This window comes from Aspergillus tubingensis (genome assembly GCF_013340325.1).
Source record: "Aspergillus tubingensis WU-2223L DNA, scaffold_7, whole genome shotgun sequence".
In the NCBI taxonomy this organism is placed as follows: Eukaryota; Fungi; Ascomycota; class Eurotiomycetes; order Eurotiales; family Aspergillaceae; genus Aspergillus; species Aspergillus tubingensis.
This window is the reverse complement of record NW_023336281.1, coordinates 3,443,445-3,466,930: the sequence shown is the minus strand read 5'-3', so window position 1 is coordinate 3,466,930 and position 23,486 is coordinate 3,443,445. Positions and strand designations below refer to the sequence as shown.

Sequence of the window (23,486 nt, the reverse complement as noted above, 5' to 3'; positions counted from 1 at the left end):
ATGACTTGTCACTTTCCATCGATCGGACGTCAGCGGGCCACCAATGGTAACTAAAGTCCTATCAGAAGCCAGTAAAACACTAGTCGAGTGGGGATGGTGGGAAGTGGTGGGGCGTGCAGTTGTAACCTCGTTTGGAATTCCGAGAGCCCAGCCTGGACTGTTTTGAGTATCTTGCAAAGAACAACATTACTCGAGGTATGTATGGTCTGTATTAATCGCTCAAAAGAGACAACCTTTGGGGGTTGATTGTGGTGTGTGGATGGTGAGAGAACAAGGCAGAGCAACAGCCAAAAATTGGTGAATCTCAAGTTTGGACGTTGGAACGCGTCAATGGCGCAAACTGAACTACCACCATTTGAAAGTCAACCAGCCTAATTGCACTTACTTACTTGGGAGGAATTAGTTCTACTTCCTTCCCGTGAACTGAGTGGTTTGGATTAGACTATCTGTAACGGGCTAACAACCATGCGCTCTGATACGGATGGGATCCTCCACTTGCTGTTCGCTGCCTGCCGTGGCCCATCGACCCCAGAATAATCCTGCGACAACAACGGCATGGTTTGTATACAAGATGGTAGAAAGGCTGAGATTGAGCCTCCTACGGGCATGCCACATGAGCCATTCTCAGACCAACGGACTTTATCCTTTGACTTGTTATTCTGGTGACAATGGGACTATACATGCCGTTGCTGTTGCTGTGTGTTTAGTATCCTATCTTCGTCTAAGATAGTCTACTGTCAATCCCACGTCTTTCACAGAATCGATTGGTACCTCGGAACTAATACGACACCGATGCTATCCCGGATGAGCCCACACTCATTCCCGCCCCCCTCTTCTTCATCTCGGTATACTTCTATGTATTGGGCAGTTGCCCAGAGAAATCTGAATCCGCGCCAAAGAATGCCTGTATAGGCTTCCTGAATAGGCCAAGTAGGCCGATAATAGTGCGCGGGCATGCAGTTCCCCCTCTCCCCCAACCCGGTTAGCTTGGCCGCGGACCTGACCAGTTACCAAACTTCCAAGACATCCAACAAGGGGGGGAAGGATGGAGGAGAATCCCGGGGCAATCTGATGTCGGTTCCGAATGGCGATGCAACAGAACCGAAAGGGAAGAAGAAAAACGAGGAGAACAAAGGGCGGGCTGACATCATTCGGCTGAGCGGGATGGAACTATTCCCGGTGAACTTCACCGTAGAGATTAAGTCGGAAGAGAAAGATATCACAGTAACAGTATTCAGTAGATGATAGTCGGTACTGTAGACAGTCATGCCAGTATGGCTGTCACTGGCTGAAAATCCTCCTAATCTGTCCGAAAGGGTTCGCCAATCCGGACTCAATGCTATTGGTTCCGCTTGCAGGCAGTCGCAGCAAAACAACCTTTGAGAAGTGTAAGAATGCATGACGCCATGAGTGGATCTGCCAGAACCAAACATGGTCCGGCCCAAAACCGGCTTCTCTGGATCGCCTCTAGCTGTGGGGGGTGCGACACTAGTGTCTATCGCTGCTGTCGCGCATGAAGCACGAGAAAAAAGCATGAGGGATAATCAGTGCTGGTTCGTAACGGCCATTGGGACATGCGTGTCGCCAAACCGAATTGGCGTCTACCACCGAACTTTGGGTCCAGGAGGCACGGCACGGCCTTTCTCTCCCCACTGCATCGGACCTTTCGATCGGAAAGTACTTTGGGGAATGGAGGGGAACAATAGGAGGGGAGAGGGAGAAGGAGAGCTGGAGAAAAAAGGTATAAAAAGGTCCTTGTCTTCCATCTTCAACCCTCTCTTTCATCACTATTCCATCATCATTCCTACCTACTTCAAGCCACAGTCACTTGTCTGGGACTTCACGATCCACTCACTACCAATACTTCCCTGAATTCCTCTACTTCCTTCCACACTTTTCACCATGTCTGCCGATCTGAAGCCCCTCCGCATCGTCATGGCCTGCGATGAGGCCGGCCAGCCTTACAAGGAAACCCTGAAGGCTGCTCTTGAGAAGAACCCTCTGGTTGAGTCCATCCAAGATGTTGGCGTCAATTCCACCTCCGACAAGACTGCTTACCCTCACCCGGCTGTCGCTGGTGCCAAACTCATCAAGGAGGGCAAGGCAGACCGTGGTCTCTTCATCTGCGGTACTGGTCTCGGTGTCGCTATCTCCGCCAACAAGGTGCCCGGCATTCGCGCCGTGACAGCACACGACTCCTTCTCCGTCGAGCGCTCCATCCTTAGCAATGACGCCCAGGTGCTCTGCTTTGGCCAGCGCGTTATTGGCATTGAGCTTGCGAAGAAGCTCGCCAACGAGTGGGTGACCTACCGCTTCGACCCCAAGAGTGCCTCTGCCGCCAAGGTGCAGGCCATCTCCGACTACGAGAAGGAACTCGCCGGTACTGCTTAAGTTGGATCTGTCTGTCTGTCAGTCAGTCAACCCAGTCAATCCAGTACTACGATGTTCCTTGTCCGTGCGGCATGACATGAACACCAGCCACACCGAAGTGGCACCGGCAGCGCCATAATCTCCGGCGTGTTACTATAAACTATAGCTTCCTTTCACCACTTATTCTTTGAGCGAAGCGATCTGGTACGGCTGGATCCGGGCCTTTCCCTTCTAATATCCGACGAGTCAACGATACCACGAGTGTACGGAATGATTTGGCCGGCCAATCTTTCATTAGAGCAGTAGGTAGAAAAATATACTACATTGCTCCAAATGTCTTCTATTTTGTAGACGATCGTCTATATCATCACAAGATTCACTGTAGTCAATGAAGTAACTCTACAACAAACCCAGTATGGCAATTGCTAACTCTCTCTCCCCAACATTTGCTGCCCACTCACAACTGCTGACTCATCTGGATTCTGCGGGGATCGATCACCTTCGATTGCTCAACCCACGTCTTTTTCCACTGCACAGGAACAGGCATAAAATCGAACATCAATTGATAAAGATGGAGAACCCAACGTGCCGTCCCGACACCAGGGCTGTGTGGATCACGACTGAAAGCTCACCCGAGCTCATCAATTTCATTCCTGACTGAACCTCCTACAAGGATCTCAGGTCCCAAGAGGGGTAGCTGAACAACAGTACTACTTACCTGAATACTTATACTTGTGGATTGACCAGAATATCCATGCTCTCGCAGCATCAATCCTCCCTTGCCACTATCATCAATCATCCTACCGCATTGAAATCCACTCCACATCCACTATCCGCTAGACAGAACGGATAGAATCCCTAGCACATCCAGTCACCATCTACTTCCCTCAACAACAGTGGAGATCACTGCGCAGCCCCACACATCCGACATCCGAAGCGTTGTTTCTTCGTTCGTTCCTTCGTTCGTTCTTTCCAGCTGACAAAACACAATCGTCACGGAAACAAAAAAGGGGAGAATCCCGTTGTCATTTACAGCACAAATCAGTGTGTGCACAACACATCAGCGCACAGAACACCACACAACACATCACCGCAAACATGGCTCTCGAACTAAAAGAAAAGGGCAACCAGCTCTTTAAAGAAGGCGATTACAATGGCGCCGAGGAGATGTATTCACAAGCGTGAGCATATATCCCACTTACCCCGCTATACACATCCACCACCCCCAATGAAATAAATCTAAGAACTCCTACTAAAAACCAATGGATATCTACAACAATTAGAATCCTCAAGAATCCCAAAGAACCCACCTTCTTCTCCAACCGCGCCCTGACCCGCATCCGACTCGAAAACTGGGCCGGAGTCGAGCACGACGCCCGCGCCGCCATCGATCTCTACGGCGCCAAATCCCCCACCAGTTTGAAATCCTCCTGGTACCTGGCCCAAGCGCTGTTGGGCCTGCAACGGCCTCAGGAAGCATACGACGTAGCCATTGAGGCGTATAAGGCGAGTCTGGCGGCGAAGAACATTCAGACGGAGAATTTGTCGCGGACGGTGTTGCGCGCTAAGCAGGCGATTTGGGCGGCCAAGGAGACGGCGCGGATAAGGGAGTTGGATGAGACGTTGGCGAGTGTGGAGGGGCTGATTGAGGCGGAGGTGGAGAGGGGAGTGTCGGAGTTGAAGGCGCGGTTGGAGAAGGGGGAGATTGGGGAAATTGGGTTTAGGGAGGATGAGAGGGAGATTAGAGAGGATGCTGAACGGAAGGTGCAGAGGGTGAGGGAGGTGTTTGGGATTGCGTCGGAGGGGAAGGTGGCTGAGAGGGTAAGTTCCGAAGTTCCTTTTGCGAGTTGCTGGTGGGTTGTGCTGATGATATGGTGTAGGTTGTACCTGATTATCTGGTGGATGGTATTACATTTGAGATTATGCATGACCCTGTTATCACACCATCGGGGACCAGCTTTGACCGGGTTGGCATCACCAAGTACGTGGAGCAGGCCAAAGTTGATCCTATCACGCGGGTGCCGATGACGGTGAACGATCTTCGGCCGAATTATGCGTTGAAGGCGGCGTGCGAGGAGTTTCTGGATAAGAATGGGTGGGCGGTGGATTGGTAATTGATTGCACAAATAGTATGATTAGCATGGCGTTGGTAGTAGACTACTTGATACCATTAACAGGACATATGCTTGTATACTATGTTTTAGAGTATTACAGTGTATACTAGTTATTCCATATTGTATTGACAGATGATGAATTACTGTACATCTTCCTAGTTGGAAGGCCATCTTCCATTATCCATCTTGATTACCAATTTATCCGTTTTCAGACCTGACATGCGGTGTCAACGCCAGACAGGCAGTATTCGATATTAGTACTTATTTTTAGCATGACTACTCATAACTACTCGAGGTTATCAACACCCATATCCCGAACTACTTCAGTATCGACACTGATAAATACTATATATCTGACGAACAACGCAATATATTCAGCGCCCCACCAACCAACAAGAAACACCCCGTAATCAAGACCTGCGCTCTACAATCCTGCTGTGCACCGATACTCCTTGCTGTGTCGATCGCTTCTTCAATAGTCTCCTTAGTCGAGATTGAACTCGTGCCTCGAGGAACGGTAGCTTTCCATCTCTCAGCGAATAAGGCTAACACGCTGAGATCTGGGAGGGTGATGGGGAGTATATCTATCATTTGATTATATCTTTAGTTAGTGAGAAATAAGATAGAGAAGTTAATCTGATCCTCACCTTTATCCATCTTTTCAGTTCGAGATTTGTCTGCTCGTTCAATGTAAGTAGTGAAGATAACATGATCTGGAAGTGCATCTTGCTCAACAAGAGATTCTGCTAAGCATTCTAGAAGAGCTAGGCCGTCTCGGTCTTTGGAGAAGTGGCTGAATAGCAGGATTCGGTGTCTGTATGGTTTATTTGGGTAAGTTGATTACTTAAGTTTACTTTATTAGGGATACGAATATATCATACTGACTTTCTCTCCGCAGACCTCTTGGTAATATCAGAGAACCACTCCGCCGTTTTCTCAAGACTAAGCGTGTTGTGTGCGCCGTCTACGAACCATTGTGATTGTCCGTCTGGGTCATTGATGATCTCGAATCGTCCGATTAGGCAGATATTTCTCATTGCGGTAGATATGTCCTCTGGCTTGATTACATGGTCGGGTGCTTTGGCTTTCAAGAATGTCCTGGCCAGTTCGAGGGCGAGGGAGCAGTTGAGTCGCTGGACGGGAATCCCCAACACATTACTGTCAGTGGGGAGATTAGGATTCAGCGGGACGATAGTCAATGGTGTCTTCTTCTCCGCGGCACGAGCGTGCAGGACCTCAGAAGGACTATCTTCCTGTGGAACAGATAATGCAGGTGCACCGGGCTTGAAAATCCCCGATTTATGCCATGCAATGGATTCGACTGTAGGGCCGAGTTGGTCAAGATGGTCCAGTCCTAGGGAAGTGATACCGGTGACGACGGGGTTCTGGATGACGTTCGTAGCGTCGAATTCTCCACCATGGTGGACTTCGATTATTGCAGCGTCGACGTTCTCTCGGATGAAGGTGTGGAAAGCGAGCAGGGCGAGAAATTGCAGGTAGCGAGGTGGCTGCTGTGTTGTGGCTGCGTTTTGGATGTTGGTATTCAAAAGCGTATCCCAGACTTCGAAGAAATATTTTGTGAATAGGTTCTCAGTGATGAGGTCGTTGTTGATTTTGATTCTTTCTCGAATGCATTGTATGTGAGGTGATGTGTAGAGACCGATTTTACTGGGGAAGCCGGTTCTCAACCCATGTGCATGTAGGATAGAACGGGTGAATTCGCATGTGCTGCCTTTGCCTTTTGTTCCGGTGACGTGAATTATGTTTAGACGAGATATATCGGTGTCCTGTATCTAGTAAGCAGATGCATTATTTCTGTAGTAAGTTGAGGGCCTACTGAATGTCCGAGAGTCTGTAGCCACTCGCTCATCATATACAGACATGGAATACCTCGCACAGTTGGAGTGACCTTTGCTGGGGTTTTCTCTGTCTGTACAGAAGGATTTGTCCTTGGTCGAGCGCTACGTCTGCGCGTTTCCAGGAGACTGAGGGCATCCTGCTGCGAGATTAGAAGCAGTAAATGACTTATAGATGGCAGACAGCATACCTCATAAGTACGAGCTATTTGGTTCTTGGAATCGACAACAAACATTGGAATGTACTTTTGTTATAAATTGAGGGCTGTTCTTTGACTATGTTAAGCGTATGTCTGAGTTCGCTGATTCATGAAGTCATTCAAAGACTGCTGGGGGTTATCGAGGGTGACGTTGCATCAAGACAAGGCGAGTCCGCGGAGGTTTTACTTAGGAATTCGATCATGATAAAGGAGCTTTATCCGGGCTTTCCTAAGAGAGCTTAGTTAATAATGAGTGAAGTTACGAGCATTGAATGGAGGATCTCTTACATAGCCCGCAGAGCATTTGGCATAGATGATCCATTGCTCGTAGTGACCTTGCTGGGGTACGTCAAAAACATCATTTTCAGCCATGAAGACGGACACAATCAAGACAAGGGATATTGTATGAAAACTACAGTTTCCCCTACAAATTAGCGTAAAGCTCTGATAACAGCAAAGAAGACCTTCAATGCTAAGCTCTATAGCTGATATGCACCAAAGCTCCCATCCATAACATATCCAGAAACCCTGGCACTCAACAGTTGAGCCAACAACATCCCATCAAGTAACCACCAAACCAAATCAACAAATCAGACAATAACCACATAAAAACAAAATCCCATACTATTGCAATGATCAACAAATAGTCAAACAATACTCAGTCGTATAAGTCAATAACTAGTAAGTAGTCACCTGAGAAAGTAATCTAACCAATAACCCGCCGAGTACAGCTCCCCCACCAAATCAACAAATCCCCCCACTTTCCCTCAACTCACTCATTCTTCTTCCCCTCTTCATCCGCCATATTTACCTACTACCCCTCCAACCCCAACTACCAACTTCCTCCAAACCACACTCCATCAACTCCTCCCACCAAACAAACCCATACAGCCAAAATGTCCGTCCCCAACTTCTCCGCCGCCCTCGACGCCTCCATCAAGAAGGAGAAGTTCACCCCCGAGGTCCAGGCCGCCGCTGCCAAGGTCGACAGCTCCGCCTTCTTCGCCGCCATCGAGACCGTCCTTGGTGGTGATGACACCGCCACCGTGGAGGGCGAGCTGGCTGTTGCCCTGAAGAACGCTTTCGAGTTTGCTGTTGCTGTCGTTAAGATGCTGAACTCGGAGCCTGGTAATGAGGATAAGTTGGCGGTGAGTACATCCCCCAAACCCCTCCCCCCCCACCCCTCCATCTATGGATCGATATCTTTGGAGGGAGGGGAATGAATCTGTGAAAGATGAGGTCGAGAGGGTATATGCTAATGTGTTGGTTCTGTGTGTAGCTTTACAAGTACTTCAAGCGCGCCAACAACCAGACTCCTGCTTCTCCTGGCATGTTCGATATCCAGGTATGTCTTTATTTACTTCTATCATCCCTCTTTCCCTCTTTCTTTGTATAAGTGTGAGACTAATATGTCTGGTATGATGGTATAGAGCAAGTACAAGTACAACGCATGGAAGGAAATCAAGGACATCAGCGAGGCCAAGGCCCAGGCCGAGTACATCAAGCAGGTTGACACTCTGATTGGAACGATCGGAACGAGGGAGTAGATTGTTATAATAAACCTACAAGATCATATATGAAAGGGGTATCATGTGGTGGATGCATTGTCTATTAGCAAGATGAGATGAGTTATGAGCTACTTACTACTCAACTAACTTACTGGCTATTGAGCTGCTTGCATAGTCATCGTTGATTTTTGAGATCTAAATATTGGTATGGATGGTATATGGAAAGGATGAGGATAGTATGGGGTTAGCCCTCCCACGTCTGTCCCAGCCAGTCCGGCTCGCTATGACTGGCCGTCGCGCACCAGGGTATATCCGTCTCGCTGTACCTCGTCAACGGTAGGTCGTAGGGCATTCGAAAGCCAACTGTAGTCGTAGTAGGTATTTCCTTTCCATCTGCATTTGCAGCCGCACCTGCAGCCGCAACCGCTTCTGCATCAGGCACATCCCTCCGGAAGCAAGGCACCATCACACTTCTCCCTTCAGCACCAGCACCGGTGACTAACTCCGGCCAAACTACAACCCCTATCTCCCAACTACATATCCTCACCTCTCCGTTGGCATTCACCGCCGCTCCCCACGCCTGCATTGACAAATTTGCCGACGTCACCATCGCCCAATCAATCCGGTCCATCTCCGACGATGAGTACCGGATATACGTCTTGATATGCGGTGCCGCGCGACGGCGCCCTGCTTCTCGTTTCACCTTCGCTTCGTCCTCAGCCACATCTCCAGCCCAATGGCACAGATACGGCCGCATGTACTGCAGCTGCTTTTGTTGTGCGGCGCTCTGCAGCTTCATGTGAATGGAGCCGCCTGAGCCGTAGCCGTTCAAGGAGCGGCGAATCTCGTCGGGTGTAGGGAATATGATCGAGAATCTTGGTTTAGGGTTATTTGATGATGGTGAGAGTGACGCGAAGAAGACGTCTTTGAGCCATTTGTCTGTTTGGCCGAGAGAGGCGACGGAGGAAATCTATACCTCGTTAGTAGGGACCCCAAGGCAGTCCCAGTGGTAAAACAACCTACTTGAGTTACAATATGCGGTCTATCCTCTGAAGGAGAAACAGGCACCGACCGTAATACATCCCTCAGGGCTAGCCACCCCCACAGCGTCTTCCGGGTCGAATCAGTCGACTCCCGGATCTTCTGCTTCGAGGGTACACTAGCGACCAACGCCGCGCGGACAGCGCTGAAGTCGTGTTTCTCTAGCTGCGCGACAAGCGGGCCGGTCTTCTTCGGTCCGTATTCTCTTAGATACGAGAGGAGATCGCGTTTGAATCGCGCCCCAGGGGTAGCTATACTTTCACTCCCACTTCCATTGGAACATAATGGGAGAAGAGGAGATCGCCACACGGCCTGGCACATGTTTGCCCAGTCGCCTGCGATCATGTTTGCTGTGTGGATGACCACTCTGTATTCATTCATTAGCTTCGTTAGACTCATAGATGGAGAATGGGGGTACATACTGAGCCAAATCATCATGTCTCAACAAGATCATCATCTTGGAATGATGCGTCCCGAACGCTTCGGGCATGTAGGCGGTTATTGCCTCGACGTTGGGGTGGCGCGTACATGCTTCCTATTCATATTATTAGCATTGTCGCATTACATGTATACCAATCATATAAGTCATTGAAACCAAGATAATGAAGAAAAGGGACATACATCAATCCTCTGACGATTCGGGGCATCTCTCTTCCACGAGCCATGCACTACCTTCACCTTGACAAGCCGTCTCACATCCTCATCAAACTGGCTCATCAAAAAGTCCACATCAAAGAGGTAGTTGAACTGCCAACATTCGCGGATCAATGGATCGCCGAGAATGTCGCGCAGTCGGACAGTGTCGGTGTTGTGGCCTGAGGAGGCGGGGAGGTCCCGGATGTGGGTTAGTTGGATGGGAGAGGGGAATATATTGTCCTTAGTTTTGTTGCTGTCTTTCTCTTTAGTAGGTGTCTGCGTGCTGGGTGATGCTGGCTGGGTGGCATTGTGTTGCGGTTGTGGCTGAGGCGCTGTTTGTGATCCCTTGGAGCGGGAGAGTATTGGGGGTGTTATGGAGCGGTGCAGGGATGCTAGGGGGTGGTTGTTACTGTCATTGCTGCTGCTGTTGGTCCTTTGGGTAGAGTCATTGCTTGCATAGTCTATGTTGGAGGCTAACTTGGCCCTCTTGGCTGGCCGGTCTGGTTCTTCCATGTTGAGGATGGGATGAAGTGAGAAAGTGGTGAGGGAGATGCGGTGATGGCGGATAGCATACCGGTTACATCTGAGTATCGCTAAACATCATACGCAGAATGCTTGCTTCACAACCACGAAATAATTCAGATCTTTATATAACTATTACTACACTATTATACACTATACACTTTTACAAGTCTACCACATGAACCGCTGGATCTTCCCCGGTTCCTGGGGCCATTCAAACCCGCAGTACAGGAAGATGTATCCCGTCACCGCGTTGATCACCAAGAACCAATACGTCTCCAGGAACAGCGCCATGTTCGTGGCAACCTTCGCATTCAGCTCCTCGGTCGCATCGCGCGCCCGCTGCCGGTGCACGAGAGGCGTCGGCTGCGGTGGCAGATGCAGCCGCCACATCACCCACGGAATGATGAAGTAGCGCGGCTCGACGAGCGGCGCCGTAATGAGCGACAGTGCCGTGGCCGCCAGCCAGACAAGCACAAAGCTCACCTGCGGCGTACCCTGATGCTGCTTCTGCCGGTGCGCAATGTGCTCCTGGATCTTGGCGTACGCATCGAACGACATCGGCTCCGGCTTGGGCGACTGTGCGGGCTTCTTTGCTGCCTTCCGACGTTCGGCCTTCTTCTGGCTGGGCTCTTTCTGGGGTACTGGCACTGGCTCCGGCTGGCGGGCTGCTGTCTGCGGGACACGCATCAACTGGGGAGGCGTAGAAATCGTCGTGAATCCAAAGGCGGAGATGACCATCCACGCACAGAGGAAGTACACCGCGACAGCAGCATACTTAATAGCAGGGTGAATGCGCAGCAGGATACGGAAGACGTAGAAGACATAGTGACGGTTGTCGGCAAGGGTGAAAGGATGGACGATGGTGTTGAAGTGGACCACAGCCAGCATAATGGGGATAACAACAAGAGCCGTCAACAGCTTAGGGAGGCCCTTTTGCTTCTTCGGGAAGCCAAAGTCGATGAACTTGGGCAGAAGCGACTTCGGGAGAACCAAGTTGACGACCGGCGAGAGGAGGAGAGGCCAAGAGAAGAAGACGAAGTAGGGCCAGATGTAGAGCATCTGGGGCAGATGCAGCCCAGCAGTATGGTACTCCTTGTGTCCTGCAGCTGTCAGCCTAGCACTTACAACATGACCAGTAGACCTACCGAGAACGACACCATCATTCCAGAGCACGAAGCCACCAAACCCGGCAAGTATAAGCAAGTACGGAATAGCAGAGCTAATCACCGAGCCGAGGTTGTTCAAGGCAACAACCACCAGCGAAATAGACGCCTTGAAGTAGTCTACTCCAGTCAGCAATACCATCAACACACCACAGAGACCATACTAACCTGCAATCGAAGCGTCCGAAACAAACGGATCATACAGCTCATTCTTCCACCCCGCCCGAGCAATATCGGCGAATCCCGACGCCTCGCATCTCTTAGAAGATAACCTCAACCGCCGGACGATCTGCAGTCCACCCAGGAAGATCGCCACCCAGAAGATGTTGGTCTGTCTGAATACCAGCGCTACCAGCCCCAGCACGACAAACACCAACGTCGAGAGCGGCGCAAATCCACCCTCCGACGAGCGTTTCAGGTCCCAGTTGTACGCCTCAACGACCACCAGCAGCGCAAGAATATCGGTGTAGTATAGGCCGGAGAAGAAGAACAGCGGCGGGAAGAGGCAAATGTTCAAAACAGTATGGCTCAGCCATGCTCCAGAGGGACGTGTGTTGCGCACCCTGCGCAGCCGATCCAACAATGTCTGCAATCGCAACGGTAGAGCTACGGCGGTGGCTGCCACGTTGGTCGCACGCAAAGCTTCCGGGGTAAGCTGTGTGGGGGAACCGCGCAGGAAGAGCGCGATCGCGCACAGCACATACGACCAGAGATAGATTCCCGGGGGAGTGGTAATCTTGGGATCCCAATGCGTCCACTTATGAGCCCAGTAGGCCTGAGCCTGGGGGACATGGAAAGCCTCATCCAGATACGGTTCGGGAACGACGGCATTGATCCTCATCATCCAAAAGGGGATCAACAGGAGAACAAAAGGAATGGCGTAGCGGGCGGCCAAAGCCACGCCCGACTTGGGTTGCGCATTCATGTCGGTCAATGCTTAGGCAGGAGGTCTACCATGCTCTCGACAATTGAAGTGTGAAACAGGAGAAGAAGAATAGATCAAATAATCTAAAGACACAAACGGAAATGCAAGCTTGCAATGCAAACCGAACAAACACACCGCATCGGGCAATCGACGCCCATCGCGATTGAATTTGAATGAACAACTTCAAGCTCCCCTTCTTTCATTCGGTCCGCAAAGTAACTCCGGGGCATGGAATACTCTTCTCCGACTGCCCCGACACGTCCCTAACTCCTTTTCCCCCGGCCAATCCACGCGCAAACGTGAGGGTCAATGGCCTTTCCCCTCCCGCGGGGCATCACGCCCCCGGAGATCTCCTTCCTCGCGGAGATGGAGATGGTCACCATCTTGCCTCGTCAGCGACTCGAGGGGCTTGAATTGCTAGGAGTACGTCTTATACAGATACCCTACCCTACTAATCACAACTAACAGCTCCTCCTCAAATAGGGCCCCGTCTCCCCCCTCCTTCCACCCCGACGCACCTCCCTCCCCCTCTGGCTCGCCCTCCTCCTTAAACGCCAACGCCGCGCCAACATCCTCCCCCCGCCCTGGCTCCACCCCGAATCCCTCGAACTCATCCTCGAAATCGAGACCCAAAACGACGAATACCAGCACGCCTTCTCCCCGCCGCCTCCACTGCCCGGCCAGCCCGCCCCAGGCGATCACCGTCGCGCTCCGCTCGCGACACCGCGCTACACCCCCTCGGGCGAGAAATACTACCCTGCACCGCCGTTTCTGCCTCAGAACACAGCTCGCGATCACATCCCGCCGGGGGAGCCGCCGGCACTACCGTTCCATTGGTTGGAGGTAGGGACGATGTTGCTGGAGGCGGCGAGCGATGATCTAGTGGATCCGGATCAGACGAGACGACTGTTGAAGGAGCTGAGAGAGGTACGGATGGCGAAGGTTAGGGCTGGTGTGGATGTTCTGGATGCGGCGGCTATGGGTGGTGGGGGTGTTGCGTTGACGGGTGTGGGAGCTATGGAGTTGGGAGAGGGGAGGAGGTTCATTGCGGGGGTGGTGGATGAACTGAGGTATACTCTTGCCACTTCCTCTATTCTTTGTTTTAACATGGTTGTGGGCGGATTGCTAACGAGTCATGTTGATAGGCGCATCGGGGCCTCAAAGGAACAGGCCAGGAGAGAAGAGATGGCGGAGGAAATGGCGAATGGAGGGTATGATGGGACGCAAGACGATGATGATGAAATGGAGTTTTAGATGTTTCTGCTCATTCTTTCCCCTCGTTTTTATATTTGCAATGCGTGGGCTGGTTCATTGTTCAGTGTTCATTTCGTGACGGGAGTTATCGGGGTCAAGTCTATATATGTATGGGACATGGCAGGACATGATCATATTGGCATCGCACATACATCAGAACGCATGTATGTATATATACCCTAAATCATTGATTGGAAGTTACTTGGTTGATGGGCCGGGTGTCATGCTAGTAAGCAGGTAGTAGATAGGTAGTAAGTAGTCCTGATCATATCCCCCTATCAAAAACACCAGATGCATGCGACGCTCAGCTTAAGATGAGAGAGAGGAGAGGGAAGATAGTAAGAAAAAAAGACATGACAAGTCAATCTCCGAAAGACAAATGAAAACAACAACAGATATGCCAATAACAATGGATTGAATCTTACACATCCCCAACGCCGGCAACAAGAGGTATATAACAACCCGAAGGAGATCGAAGAAGCACACAAAAGTAATCCAACTGAATACAGAATGAAAGGCATAGATGAAACCCCCCCCCCCCCCCCTTCGCGTAAGCCGTCAATCTGCCTGCCCCTATGACGCGCAATACCGGGGCCCCAGGGAGTTAGTTCCAAGATTTCTAGTCCCCACGAACGATATAGCATGACTAGCTTCATTGAGCAGCCTGATCTTTCTGCATCATCTTCCTCCGCGCCGCCAGAATCATCTCGTCCCTGCGCTTCTGCAGCAAGCGCTGGCGCTCCTCCTTGCTCTGCGACCAGCCCGTAGTGGAAGAAGCCTGCGACGGCGCGGACTCAGCGGCGCTGTTCTCGGCCTCCAGTTTCGCGCGGAGGTTGTATCGGGAAATCAGATCCTGGGCATCGGCCTTGGAGGTTGCCGTTTGGGTAGGTTGTGACTGCACGGGTGCTGTATTGGGGATCGCAATCTGAGGTTGGAAGGATGGGGGCGGCTACATGGTAGGTTCGGTTAGCTGGCCATGCATCTGACTCAATGCGGGGAACGAGAAAGGGGAAGAGAGATGATGAACGACCAGCGGCGCGGGTCTATATGCATCAAAGTGAGATAGGAATGAGGGGAAAGACTCACCACTTCTAGCCCCCGACCGGTCAGGATTCTCTCCGTCGTCGCCGCAACACTACCTCCATTGCGCTGCAAATCCCACATGATCTCACGGGCGCTGAGCTGAGGGAACATCTGGGATATTTGCTCGACTTGGGCTGGGTCGACGGTGCCTCGCGGCCGGCTGCGACTGCTGCCTGGCCCGGCCTCTCCCCCATCGCGGTTAAGGAACCATCGAAGCACGAAAAATGACACCACGGCGAGGGTGAGGAGAGAGGGGATATTCAGGGACGGCTCTTCTTCTGGCATTGTTGTGAGGATCTCTCTGGACGAGGTAGCGGGTATAGGACTGAATGTGGACTGTTGGTTAGGTCAGATGGGGAGTCGCGACTCGAAACTGGCGTATGCGACCGCCTTGGAGTCAACGGAGAAGGAGAGTTTTAGCTCGAAGCCCAAAACAAGGCGGCGTTGAATAGAATGCTGGGGATGATGGAGGAGTGATGCCGCGGCAGTTCGTTTGGGGGGAAAGCGGCGAGGTGGCGGTGGGACAATCGGATCCCGGCCGGATCGGGGCGGGCACGTTGACCACCGACTGCGGCGGTGCTTGAGTTTCGGGGCGATTTGGCCAGGGGAAACAGGTGAGAAAAAAGCAAATAAACTCCCCCCACCAAGAAAAGGGGAAGAAGAACGGCGATTGACTCAACTGAATAGGGTGGCTGAGCACCGAGTAAGGCCGTGTCTTGCTGGCATTCAACTAATGTTGTGGCAGATGATGCCAGCAGTTGGTCGCCCTTTATAGTAGGTTACCAGCACTCCAGCCTCCAACCACTTATTGCATCCTACCGCTGTCTCTACGGAGATCTCCTTGCGTCCGTCATTAACATATCTCATAAGAGTACGGTGTAGAACTGCAGAATCATCCAGAATCATATACATCATCCGAAAACACCCCGTCCCAACCTCCTGGCCTGTCACGTAACGCGCCATGTCCAATGTCCAAACCAAAAGACCCATATGCACCAACGCAATATCGACAAATGAAGAATAACAATCCCAGCTTGAGGTCTACTTCATGTCGGCAGGAGTCAAGGCCTGGACCACACTGGTTCCCTCGCTGAACCTTGTGCGGAAGATCCGGTTGGCATTCTGGAACATGCCGTCCTTCAGCGACACAACGATGAACTGCGATCCCTTGAATCGCGTCTTGATCAACCGACCAATGTTCTGGGTATGCGACAGATCCAAAGCGGCATCAACCTCGTCCAGAATGTACATTGGCGCCGGCTTGAATTGTAGTAGCGCCATAATTAGCGAAAGCGCAATGAGAGACCTAGACAAATGTTAGCTCGTAGCCAGGAAAGAGTAACCCATCGGAATTTCACGTACCGTTGTCCACCACTCAGCTCGGTTAAACTCTGCTTCCAGACCTTGCCCAGAGACACCTTGACTTCCAGACCTTCAGTGATATCCTTACCCTCAGGGGGTTCCAGCTTGGCAAAACTGCCGGGTAGCAGGTCGTTGAAGATCTGTCCAAAGTCGGCTGTGACCTTAGTCCATGTTTTGTGGAGGGCCTCCTTCTTGTACTCGTTCAAGTTGATGATGGTCTCCTCGATCTTGCTCTTGTCACGAATGACGGTCTTCATCATGTTCTTCAGGGCAGCCTCCTTCTTCTCGACACTGTCGATCATGTTCATCACCTTGGGGTTGATCTTCTTCTTCATGCCCTGGAATCGCTCCGTCAGGTTGCGCAGCGTCGACTTGCACTCGGCGATATTCTGGTTCTTGAAATCATATGCCGTGTTGGACCGTCCGAAGTTATCCTTCTCATCAGCGATCCATTCATGCTCCTCCTCCATATGAGCCACCGTCTGCGCCGCAGCTTGTTGCTCCTTCTGCAGTTTCTCCAGCTGGTGTCCCAGCTTCTGGACTTCCAAGCCCTCTTCCGTAAGTTGAGAGTTCTTCGACTGCTTCGTCCGCTCGAGTTCACGCAACTCATCATCAAAACCGGTCAGCTTGGCCCTTTCATCCTCCAGGTGAGCCTGGGCAATATCATGGGCGTCCTATAGATCATTAGCAGATGGTATTAAGCCGTGACTGGAGATTCCTACCTTGATCCGAGCCTGTTCTCTCTTCAGCGACTGGATTTCTTCCATCTGAGCCTTGAGGGTGTTTTCGGCCTCGGCGTTTTGTTCCTCGGCCGCCGACAGATCACCGCCAACTTGCTCCAGCTCTAACCGGGAGTTCTGAAGCTCTTTCTGCAGGGTCTTGACCGAGTTGGAGTTCTTGGCCAGACTCTTCTTCAGGGAGTCCAGGGAAGACTGCAGTTCCGCAAGTTTGCTGTCCTTGTTGTCGTTGAACTCACTCATATCCTTCTCGATGCGCTTGATATCCTTGGATGCTTCGCTCTGGCGAGTCTTCGCATCAGAGATGTCCTTCTTCAGCTGCTCGATGTTCGCTTTCATCTCTTCTACGGCGTGAATGATCTGTTTCCGTCAGTTATACGTCTAGGAAACATGGAAGTGGGACTTACCGAGGAAGACGAGTTGCTGCTGATCTGCTCCTCCGTGAGCTTGATCTCGTGGGTCTTAAGGTCCAGCTCTTGCTTGATTGTACGAGCAGCATCCAGCTTCTTCTTCTCCTTCCTCATTGTTTCCTCCACAGTAGCCAGCTGTCGCTCCTTGCTCCGGATCTCCCGAGTAATCTCATTGAACTTCTGCAGGGTGACAAGCACACCGCTCGTGTTAGGGGCACTACCTCCGGACAGAGTACCGGATGGGTCGTAGACATCACCCTCGAGCGTTACACTCTTTATCCGAACGGAAGGGTCAAACGTGACCCGCTTGGCTGTGTCGGCATCATTGCAAATCAGGGTGTTACCGAAGACGTAGTTCATTGCCGAAGTAACTTCCTCGTCATAGCCGATGAGCGACAAGGCAAGATCAACCTTGCCAGGAGCAATCCTCTGTGCTGCTCCAATCTTCTCTGCCGAGGCAACAAATGAGGATATCTTGTTGAGGGGGATGATGGTCACACGCTTCTTCAGTCTTCCCTTCTGAAGCAGCTGGGTACCGGTTTCAGCGGTGTCGACAACAACGTTGTACAGACGGCCACCCGCGCAGATCTCCAATGCTGTAGCGGCTTGGAGCTTCTCCTTGTCAAGACTAAAGAGCTGCGCAACCAGACCTTTGACTTTAGAACGATCGAAGTGAGGATGGGGGTCACTGTAGTTGAAATCGACATTTGCAACCTTCCTCTGGAGGCCGTCTGCTCTCTGACGCAGCTCACGGATCTCTTTTTGAAGTTCGGTCTGCTGCTGGTATAGCTCCTCCTCGCGACCCGGCTCAAATCCTAGCCTAGAAAGTTCTGAATCAAGCTTCTTGGCTTGCGACTTCAGTCCCTCCAATTCTTTCAGGAGACCGGAGTTCTGTTCCTTGGCCTTCTTCGCGCGCGGCTCCTCTTCCTTGATCCTCTTCTCCAAGTTCGCGATCTTGAGCTTGGCCTGCTCTTGTTCAGTGGCGGCCGTGTTGGCACGGTTACGAGCGTCCTGGAGCTGGCCCTGGTAACCACTTTCCTGGCCTTCCTTGGAAGCGACACCAGTCTGCAGGGTCTGGAGCAATTCTTCCTTCTGCTCCACTTCAGCTGTCTGGGCGTCAAGCTCTGCTTTAGCGGCATCATACTGGGCCTGAAGCTTATCGTAGACCTTCTGCTTCTCCTTGAGGACCTTCTCCAGGTCCGTCACGGTTCTCTGGACTTCCTTCCTCTTTTCTTTCTCTTCAGCAATGCTGGCATTCTTGAGATCGAAAACGGTGGTCAAACGAACAAGTTCATGCGAGTGGGACTTGACCTCATCCTCCAGAGCCTGAAATTTACCACCCTTCCGCAGTTCCTTATCGCGGGCTGCTCTGACCCGCTTCATATCCTCCTCGAGGTGAGCAATTTCGCTCTTCAGCTTGGCCGCATTGTCTTCCAGCGCCTGTACCTTGTTCCTCTTTTGCTCGCATTCTTCTCCGGAAACCCGTAACCTCTCGTTGCCCCTGAGGTAGTCGTGGGCAACCACCAAGCGAGTTAAGCGCTCCAAGTCATTCTGGGTCTGTTGGAAGTCGAGGAAAGCGCGCTTTTCGGATCGCAGCTTCTCAAGCTTGGGCTCGATTTCTTCCTTAAGAAGCTCTTCAATTTCGCGCAACTTGAGCTCTTTCTTGCCCATTGTCTTCACAGCCTTTTCCCTCCTATCCTCAAACATCCGTGTACCGGCCGCTTCCTCGATCATGGACAGAATTTCAACGGGTTTCATATTCAGGACTTTCGTAATGCGACCTTGCATAATCAAGAAATTGGGATTGTTGATATTCAGCTGCACACTCTGGAAGAGGTTTTGCACAGTCTGCTGCTGCGCACGGTGTCCGTTGATGAGGTACTTGCTCGTGCCTCCAAGAACAATCTGCCGAGTCACCGAGATGGTCGCATATTCCTCGAATCCGATCGGAGATTTCGCGGTGTCGCGGTTATCGAAGACAATCGTCACACTGGCCTTGGTCACACCGGCTTGACCACGTTTGTAGATGAGATCCTGCAAGTTCTGCGCGCGAACAGTGGACATGTTCGTGATACCGAGGACGAAACAGATGGCATCGAGAATGTTCGATTTACCACTACCGTTGAGACCGGTGATGGAGTTGAAGGATTCGTCCCTATGTAAGAGATGTTAGGTCTGTCATCATCAAGCAAATTGCACAGTAGAAGGCGTCTCAATCCGCGCATACCATCCCGAGATCACCGTACGCACGGCGTACGATTTGAAGCCCTGTGTTGACAGTCAGCGATCGCACATTCTCCGGGCAGCGGAGAACATGAACTTACGTCAATAATAATCTCCGTGATCCTCATTGTTGCGACTCTGATCCAGCCCCATGAACTAGACGATCAGGTGCATGGGAGGGGGGACCGAGAGAACAGTTGCGGGATTGATTGACGTCTGGGGAGCGATTTTGCGGGCGGTGTTTTGCCGTCGGGGCCCAGCGCTGTTTACGGTTTGCTCTTTCGGGGTTGGTGCGCGCTATCGTGATAATGTAATCATGGAGGGGTTACACGTGATAATAGGTAAGGTTGTCAGTTAGAAGGTCACTTTAGTTTATGTAGCTCTAAGAGTGGCTTTCTTTCAACAACCGGTCTCGGTGGCGCAATTGGTAAGCTTACCCTTCATCACTACATCAGACCCAATCAGTCACTAATTCAGCATTAAAGGTTAGCGCGTACGACTGTTAATCGTGAGGTTGAGAGTTCGATCCTCTCCCGGGACGCATCTTTTTTCTTTTTCTCTTTTTGCTTGGACAGCATAGCCGGCGCAAAGTCCAGTGGAACCATGGCTCATCCTGCTCTTTCTTTTTGTTCTACATGTATGGACAAAGAGTCGTTACCAACTTTATATCAAACTTGGACATGGAACTCCTCAGTATCATTGGGCGTCTGCTTTCCGTGCATGGGCTCATTGTATGGTATACGTCGTGATTGTAATGTAGTTCGCTATCCGCAAATGCGACGGACAAATTGTATACAGTGTTTACTCTGAAAGTGCGTATTTGTATTAGATAGGTGTACCCTTACTGGGTAACTATACTTGCACTAGAAGTTCAGCAACACAACCGACAGGATCCCTCAATCCTCGGGAATCCAGGAACTACGAAAGGAAATATCAGGACTCACCGCGATAGGATGCGATCTTCGCAACGGCATGTCTACAAGCCAGACGTCACAGGTTAACGCCTGCGCGGGAAGAAGTTGGGCATCACTTGCAACATCATCATCGATGGTATCTTCTTCAACGATGGCAATCTGGGCGGAGCCGGGTCTATCAGGGATAAGACTAGACACCAATATAGCGCCCCAAATGCTATCAAACTTCTGCAACATCCAATCCAGCTCCAGCAAATCGTCGACAACTGCCTTGGGACTCCAGGGCGAGATGGAGAACATCCGAATTGAAGGAGATAGGACAGCACCGCGCAACACCGTCAAAGTTATCGTGGAGCGAGACCAAAATGTGAAGCTACTCCGGGAACGATCAGGATCGCTGCAGGCTCTCCCGAGAGTGAAGCTTCAGCGAGAAAAATTGTTTCCTATCAGAATGGATGCAGTCCGGAAAACCGGCATGTTTGATGATCTGGGAGAAGAAGAGCGACATTTAGGAAAATCTCGCGTCAATGGCGGTCTATCTGGCGAAGGGAGGCCATAGCACTCCTAAGACGCAGACTGGTCTATGTCAGTGGCGAAGTCTTTCAAGACCAGCTCTGACCAGTCCGCCGCCACAACTGCCAACATTATGGACATCAAGCAGCCAGATGAAGTCGCAATCGCATACTGCACATAGTTCCGCTTCTCCGTATACTCCGGGTCCCTCCGGGACCCCGCCAACAAAGCACACTTTTCCTTCCTGGTAACCAAGATTTGTCATTTCGCGCATACCCCAGCGCTGATAATGCGGAAACGCGGGCAATTGGTAATATGGAGCTTCTGGAACGGTTTCAACTTGCAACCTACAGTCAAACCACATACCTAATTGGGTTAGATTAGCCCTATACAGGAACAGCGCATAGAACAGTCTCAGTCTCTCGCTATTCCTAATGACGTGCTTCCAAACCTTTGTCGATTTTGCCCTTTCATGAGCGTGAAATCTTGTTGGTTTTTTCGTGCAATAACCCTGCCAAATCTGTGATGGACTCATTCAATCGTGGAGTGTTCAGAGCGTTGCGAATTGCTGATTCCTATAGTGCCATTTTTCATGATTTATCTGAGGATCCGCTAATCAGATCGCTATAGAGATTAATCGGTTTTGATAGTCAATTCGTTCAGGTGTTCTAGGCTCATGACAAATATACGATCGATGTTCTACCGCCTCGCTATCTTTTCTAATTTGGGGCTGAATATGTGGGGAACATGCTTTGAAACAGTTGGGAGTTGAAGGCTGCCGAAACCTTCTAATGACAAAGCATCATTACACTCATTCCAGTGGCCTGTTAGATCAATATCAGCATGCAGCTCCTGTCAGGCCGGCAAATACCCGGACATGCGGCCCTCGGCTGCCCATGTTTTTGATATTTGGAATTGTCCCGAATGGGGCTTTCTTGCGAGGTTCGATGCCATAATTATGTGCTCACAATTATGTGGATTGGGTAGTATATAAGGAGATTGAGAACATATTCTTTGAAAGACAATTCTGAAGGAATCCAAATCAGCTCGTATCCTCGCTCCTCGCCCCTCGCCTTTATCGATTAGCCCAACAACAACCATGAAGACCCTTACTTCTGCCTTGCTCGGTGCTGCTGCATTGGCACAGAACGTCAATTCCTCTCCTCTTTCGGGTGCTGCTGGACTTGAATTCCCCAATGTGACCGGGTTGGCGAATCCTACTGTTCACGTTTCCAACGGCGGATCAGCCCATTGCGTCTCCGGCACCGTTAAAGTCAACGCGACTACCGACAAAAACCTCAAGTTCGCGTACAACTTGCCCTCTAACCAGTCGCAAGTAACCCAGACACTCGTCAGCCTGTGGTCGTCAGGCGGGGATGGCTACCTGAAATCCCTCACGAGCGGCACCCAACGGGTCAGCGGCAGCTACGATATCGAGGCGACATATTGTCTGCCTGCAGGCGAAACCTCAAAGACAACCAAGGTTCAAATCCTCACGCACGGTATTGGCGTGGACCGCCACTACTGGGACTTTGCCTCGGGATACAGCTACGTCGACACCGCCGCGGCCGCAGGGTATGCCACATTCCTGTACAACCGTCTCGGCGTTGGCGCATCGTCAAAGGAAGACCCATTGAATGTCGTGCAATCGCCACTCGAGCTGGAGATCCTCAAGACGCTGGCAAGCAAACTTCGCCAAGGTACCCTTGGTGACCGCGCCTTTTCGACTGTCGTGGGTGTAGGCCACTCGTTTGGGAGCATCCTGACCCAGGGTGTCACCGCGGCTTACCCCAAGACCCTCGACGCCGCAGTGCTGACGGGATTTGCACTCGATTCGAACGGTCTGCCTGGTTTTGGCCTCGGTCTTAATGCAGCAATTGCCTCAGAAACCCAGCCGTACCGCTTCAGTGGACTCTCTGCTGGATACCTTGTCGCTGGGACATCCGTGTCGAATCAGATTGCGTTTTTCTACGACCCGGGTTTTGACCCCGAAATTCTATCGCTGGCAGATGCCACCAAGGGAAGCTTCACGCTGGGTGAACTTTTCACATTGACCCACGTTGTCAATGCAACAAGCGAATTCCATGGTCCTGTTGCGGTCGTTGCTGGAAATGAAGATTTGCCTTTCTGTAACGGAAACTGCAGTTCTCCGACCAATATTTTGGCTGGTCTTGTGCCTGCGCTGTATCCGGGATTGTCGGAGGCAAATACTGCTACCTATGTGGCTCCTGTTGCAGGTCACGCCTTGAACTTGCATTATGCGGCACCAGGTGCTTTTGACTTCATTCAGGATTTTCTCAAGAAGCACAATGTGTGAGTGTCGAAAATCGAGGTTTCATACAACTATATAGATCTTTTTCAGACTGACTATATTTACTCGTTCACCTGCTTGTCAAACTTGATGTACATTATCTCGGTGCCACTGACATTACGCGTGCATTGTATATTAATTCACATACATGTACCAGACAATGCCATTCAATATCTTTATCACTAAACTTACTTCATACTCTGTGTCCTAGAAAAGGATCGTTCAGTAGACCACGATGGATTTTATAGGTTTGGCAGAAATTATGTTCGAACCAATGACTTGATTGATGGGCTTGACTACGTACGTGGATAGCTAACTCCACCTTTGTGATCATCTGGAAC

At 51.0% G+C, this 23,486-nt stretch overlaps 11 protein-coding genes across 11 annotated transcripts; 6 read left to right on the top strand and 5 right to left on the bottom strand.

The window, feature by feature from the left end:
- Window positions 1–1,902: 1,902 nt before the first annotated feature.
- On the top strand, window positions 1,903–2,391 carry AtWU_06104 (RpiB/LacA/LacB family sugar-phosphate isomerase; the record flags this gene model as incomplete). The annotated part of the gene is made up of 1 exon (XM_035501214.1): window positions 1,903–2,391. One exon carries the CDS (start codon window positions 1,903–1,905, stop codon window positions 2,389–2,391), a length of 489 nt encoding a protein of 162 aa, XP_035357107.1.
- A 1,077-nt stretch (window positions 2,392–3,468) lies between these two features.
- AtWU_06103 (putative U-box domain protein) lies at window positions 3,469–4,484 on the top strand (the record flags this gene model as incomplete). Its single annotated transcript, XM_035501213.1, has 3 exons — window positions 3,469–3,551; window positions 3,654–4,191; window positions 4,251–4,484. The coding sequence occupies 3 exons, from the start codon at window positions 3,469–3,471 to the stop codon at window positions 4,482–4,484; spliced, it is 855 nt and encodes a 284-aa protein (XP_035357106.1).
- Window positions 4,485–4,829: 345 nt separating this feature from the next.
- Window positions 4,830–6,576, bottom strand: AtWU_06102 (folylpolyglutamate synthase; the record flags this gene model as incomplete). The annotated part of the gene is made up of 5 exons (XM_035501212.1): window positions 4,830–5,068; window positions 5,132–5,298; window positions 5,370–6,271; window positions 6,322–6,483; window positions 6,532–6,576. 5 exons carry the CDS (start codon window positions 6,574–6,576, stop codon window positions 4,830–4,832), a joined length of 1,515 nt encoding a protein of 504 aa, XP_035357105.1.
- Window positions 6,577–7,436: 860 nt separating this feature from the next.
- Window positions 7,437–8,087, top strand: AtWU_06101 (acyl-CoA binding protein; the record flags this gene model as incomplete). Its single annotated transcript, XM_035501211.1, has 3 exons — window positions 7,437–7,688; window positions 7,820–7,885; window positions 7,971–8,087. 3 exons carry the CDS (start codon window positions 7,437–7,439, stop codon window positions 8,085–8,087), a joined length of 435 nt encoding a protein of 144 aa, XP_035357104.1.
- Window positions 8,088–8,292: 205 nt separating this feature from the next.
- Window positions 8,293–10,238, bottom strand: AtWU_06100 (tyrosyl-DNA phosphodiesterase 1; the record flags this gene model as incomplete). The annotated part of the gene is made up of 4 exons (XM_035501210.1): window positions 8,293–9,018; window positions 9,072–9,456; window positions 9,512–9,624; window positions 9,711–10,238. 4 exons carry the CDS (start codon window positions 10,236–10,238, stop codon window positions 8,293–8,295), a joined length of 1,752 nt encoding a protein of 583 aa, XP_035357103.1.
- A 180-nt stretch (window positions 10,239–10,418) lies between these two features.
- On the bottom strand, window positions 10,419–12,338 carry alg10 (dolichyl-P-Glc:Glc(2)Man(9)GlcNAc(2)-PP-dolichol alpha-1,2- glucosyltransferase; the record flags this gene model as incomplete). The annotated part of the gene is made up of 3 exons (XM_035501209.1): window positions 10,419–11,350; window positions 11,396–11,533; window positions 11,582–12,338. The coding sequence occupies 3 exons, from the start codon at window positions 12,336–12,338 to the stop codon at window positions 10,419–10,421; spliced, it is 1,827 nt and encodes a 608-aa protein (XP_035357102.1).
- Window positions 12,339–12,647: 309 nt separating this feature from the next.
- On the top strand, window positions 12,648–13,592 carry psf2 (DNA replication protein PSF2; the record flags this gene model as incomplete). The annotated part of the gene is made up of 3 exons (XM_035501208.1): window positions 12,648–12,761; window positions 12,822–13,408; window positions 13,484–13,592. 3 exons carry the CDS (start codon window positions 12,648–12,650, stop codon window positions 13,590–13,592), a joined length of 810 nt encoding a protein of 269 aa, XP_035357101.1.
- Window positions 13,593–14,244: 652 nt separating this feature from the next.
- Window positions 14,245–14,960, bottom strand: AtWU_06097 (CUE domain-containing protein; the record flags this gene model as incomplete). Its single annotated transcript, XM_035501207.1, has 2 exons — window positions 14,245–14,541; window positions 14,679–14,960. The coding sequence occupies 2 exons, from the start codon at window positions 14,958–14,960 to the stop codon at window positions 14,245–14,247; spliced, it is 579 nt and encodes a 192-aa protein (XP_035357100.1).
- Window positions 14,961–15,716: 756 nt separating this feature from the next.
- Window positions 15,717–19,535, bottom strand: AtWU_06096 (condensin subunit SMC2; the record flags this gene model as incomplete). The annotated part of the gene is made up of 6 exons (XM_035501206.1): window positions 15,717–15,981; window positions 16,038–16,711; window positions 16,760–17,134; window positions 17,182–19,339; window positions 19,412–19,452; window positions 19,509–19,535. The coding sequence occupies 6 exons, from the start codon at window positions 19,533–19,535 to the stop codon at window positions 15,717–15,719; spliced, it is 3,540 nt and encodes a 1,179-aa protein (XP_035357099.1).
- Window positions 19,536–20,535: 1,000 nt separating this feature from the next.
- AtWU_06095 (uncharacterized protein) lies at window positions 20,536–20,880 on the top strand (the record flags this gene model as incomplete). Its single annotated transcript, XM_035501205.1, has 1 exon — window positions 20,536–20,880. The coding sequence occupies one exon, from the start codon at window positions 20,536–20,538 to the stop codon at window positions 20,878–20,880; it is 345 nt and encodes a 114-aa protein (XP_035357098.1).
- A 1,053-nt stretch (window positions 20,881–21,933) lies between these two features.
- AtWU_06094 (alpha/beta hydrolase) lies at window positions 21,934–23,151 on the top strand (the record flags this gene model as incomplete). Its single annotated transcript, XM_035501204.1, has 1 exon — window positions 21,934–23,151. One exon carries the CDS (start codon window positions 21,934–21,936, stop codon window positions 23,149–23,151), a length of 1,218 nt encoding a protein of 405 aa, XP_035357097.1.
- Window positions 23,152–23,486: the final 335 nt, after the last annotated feature.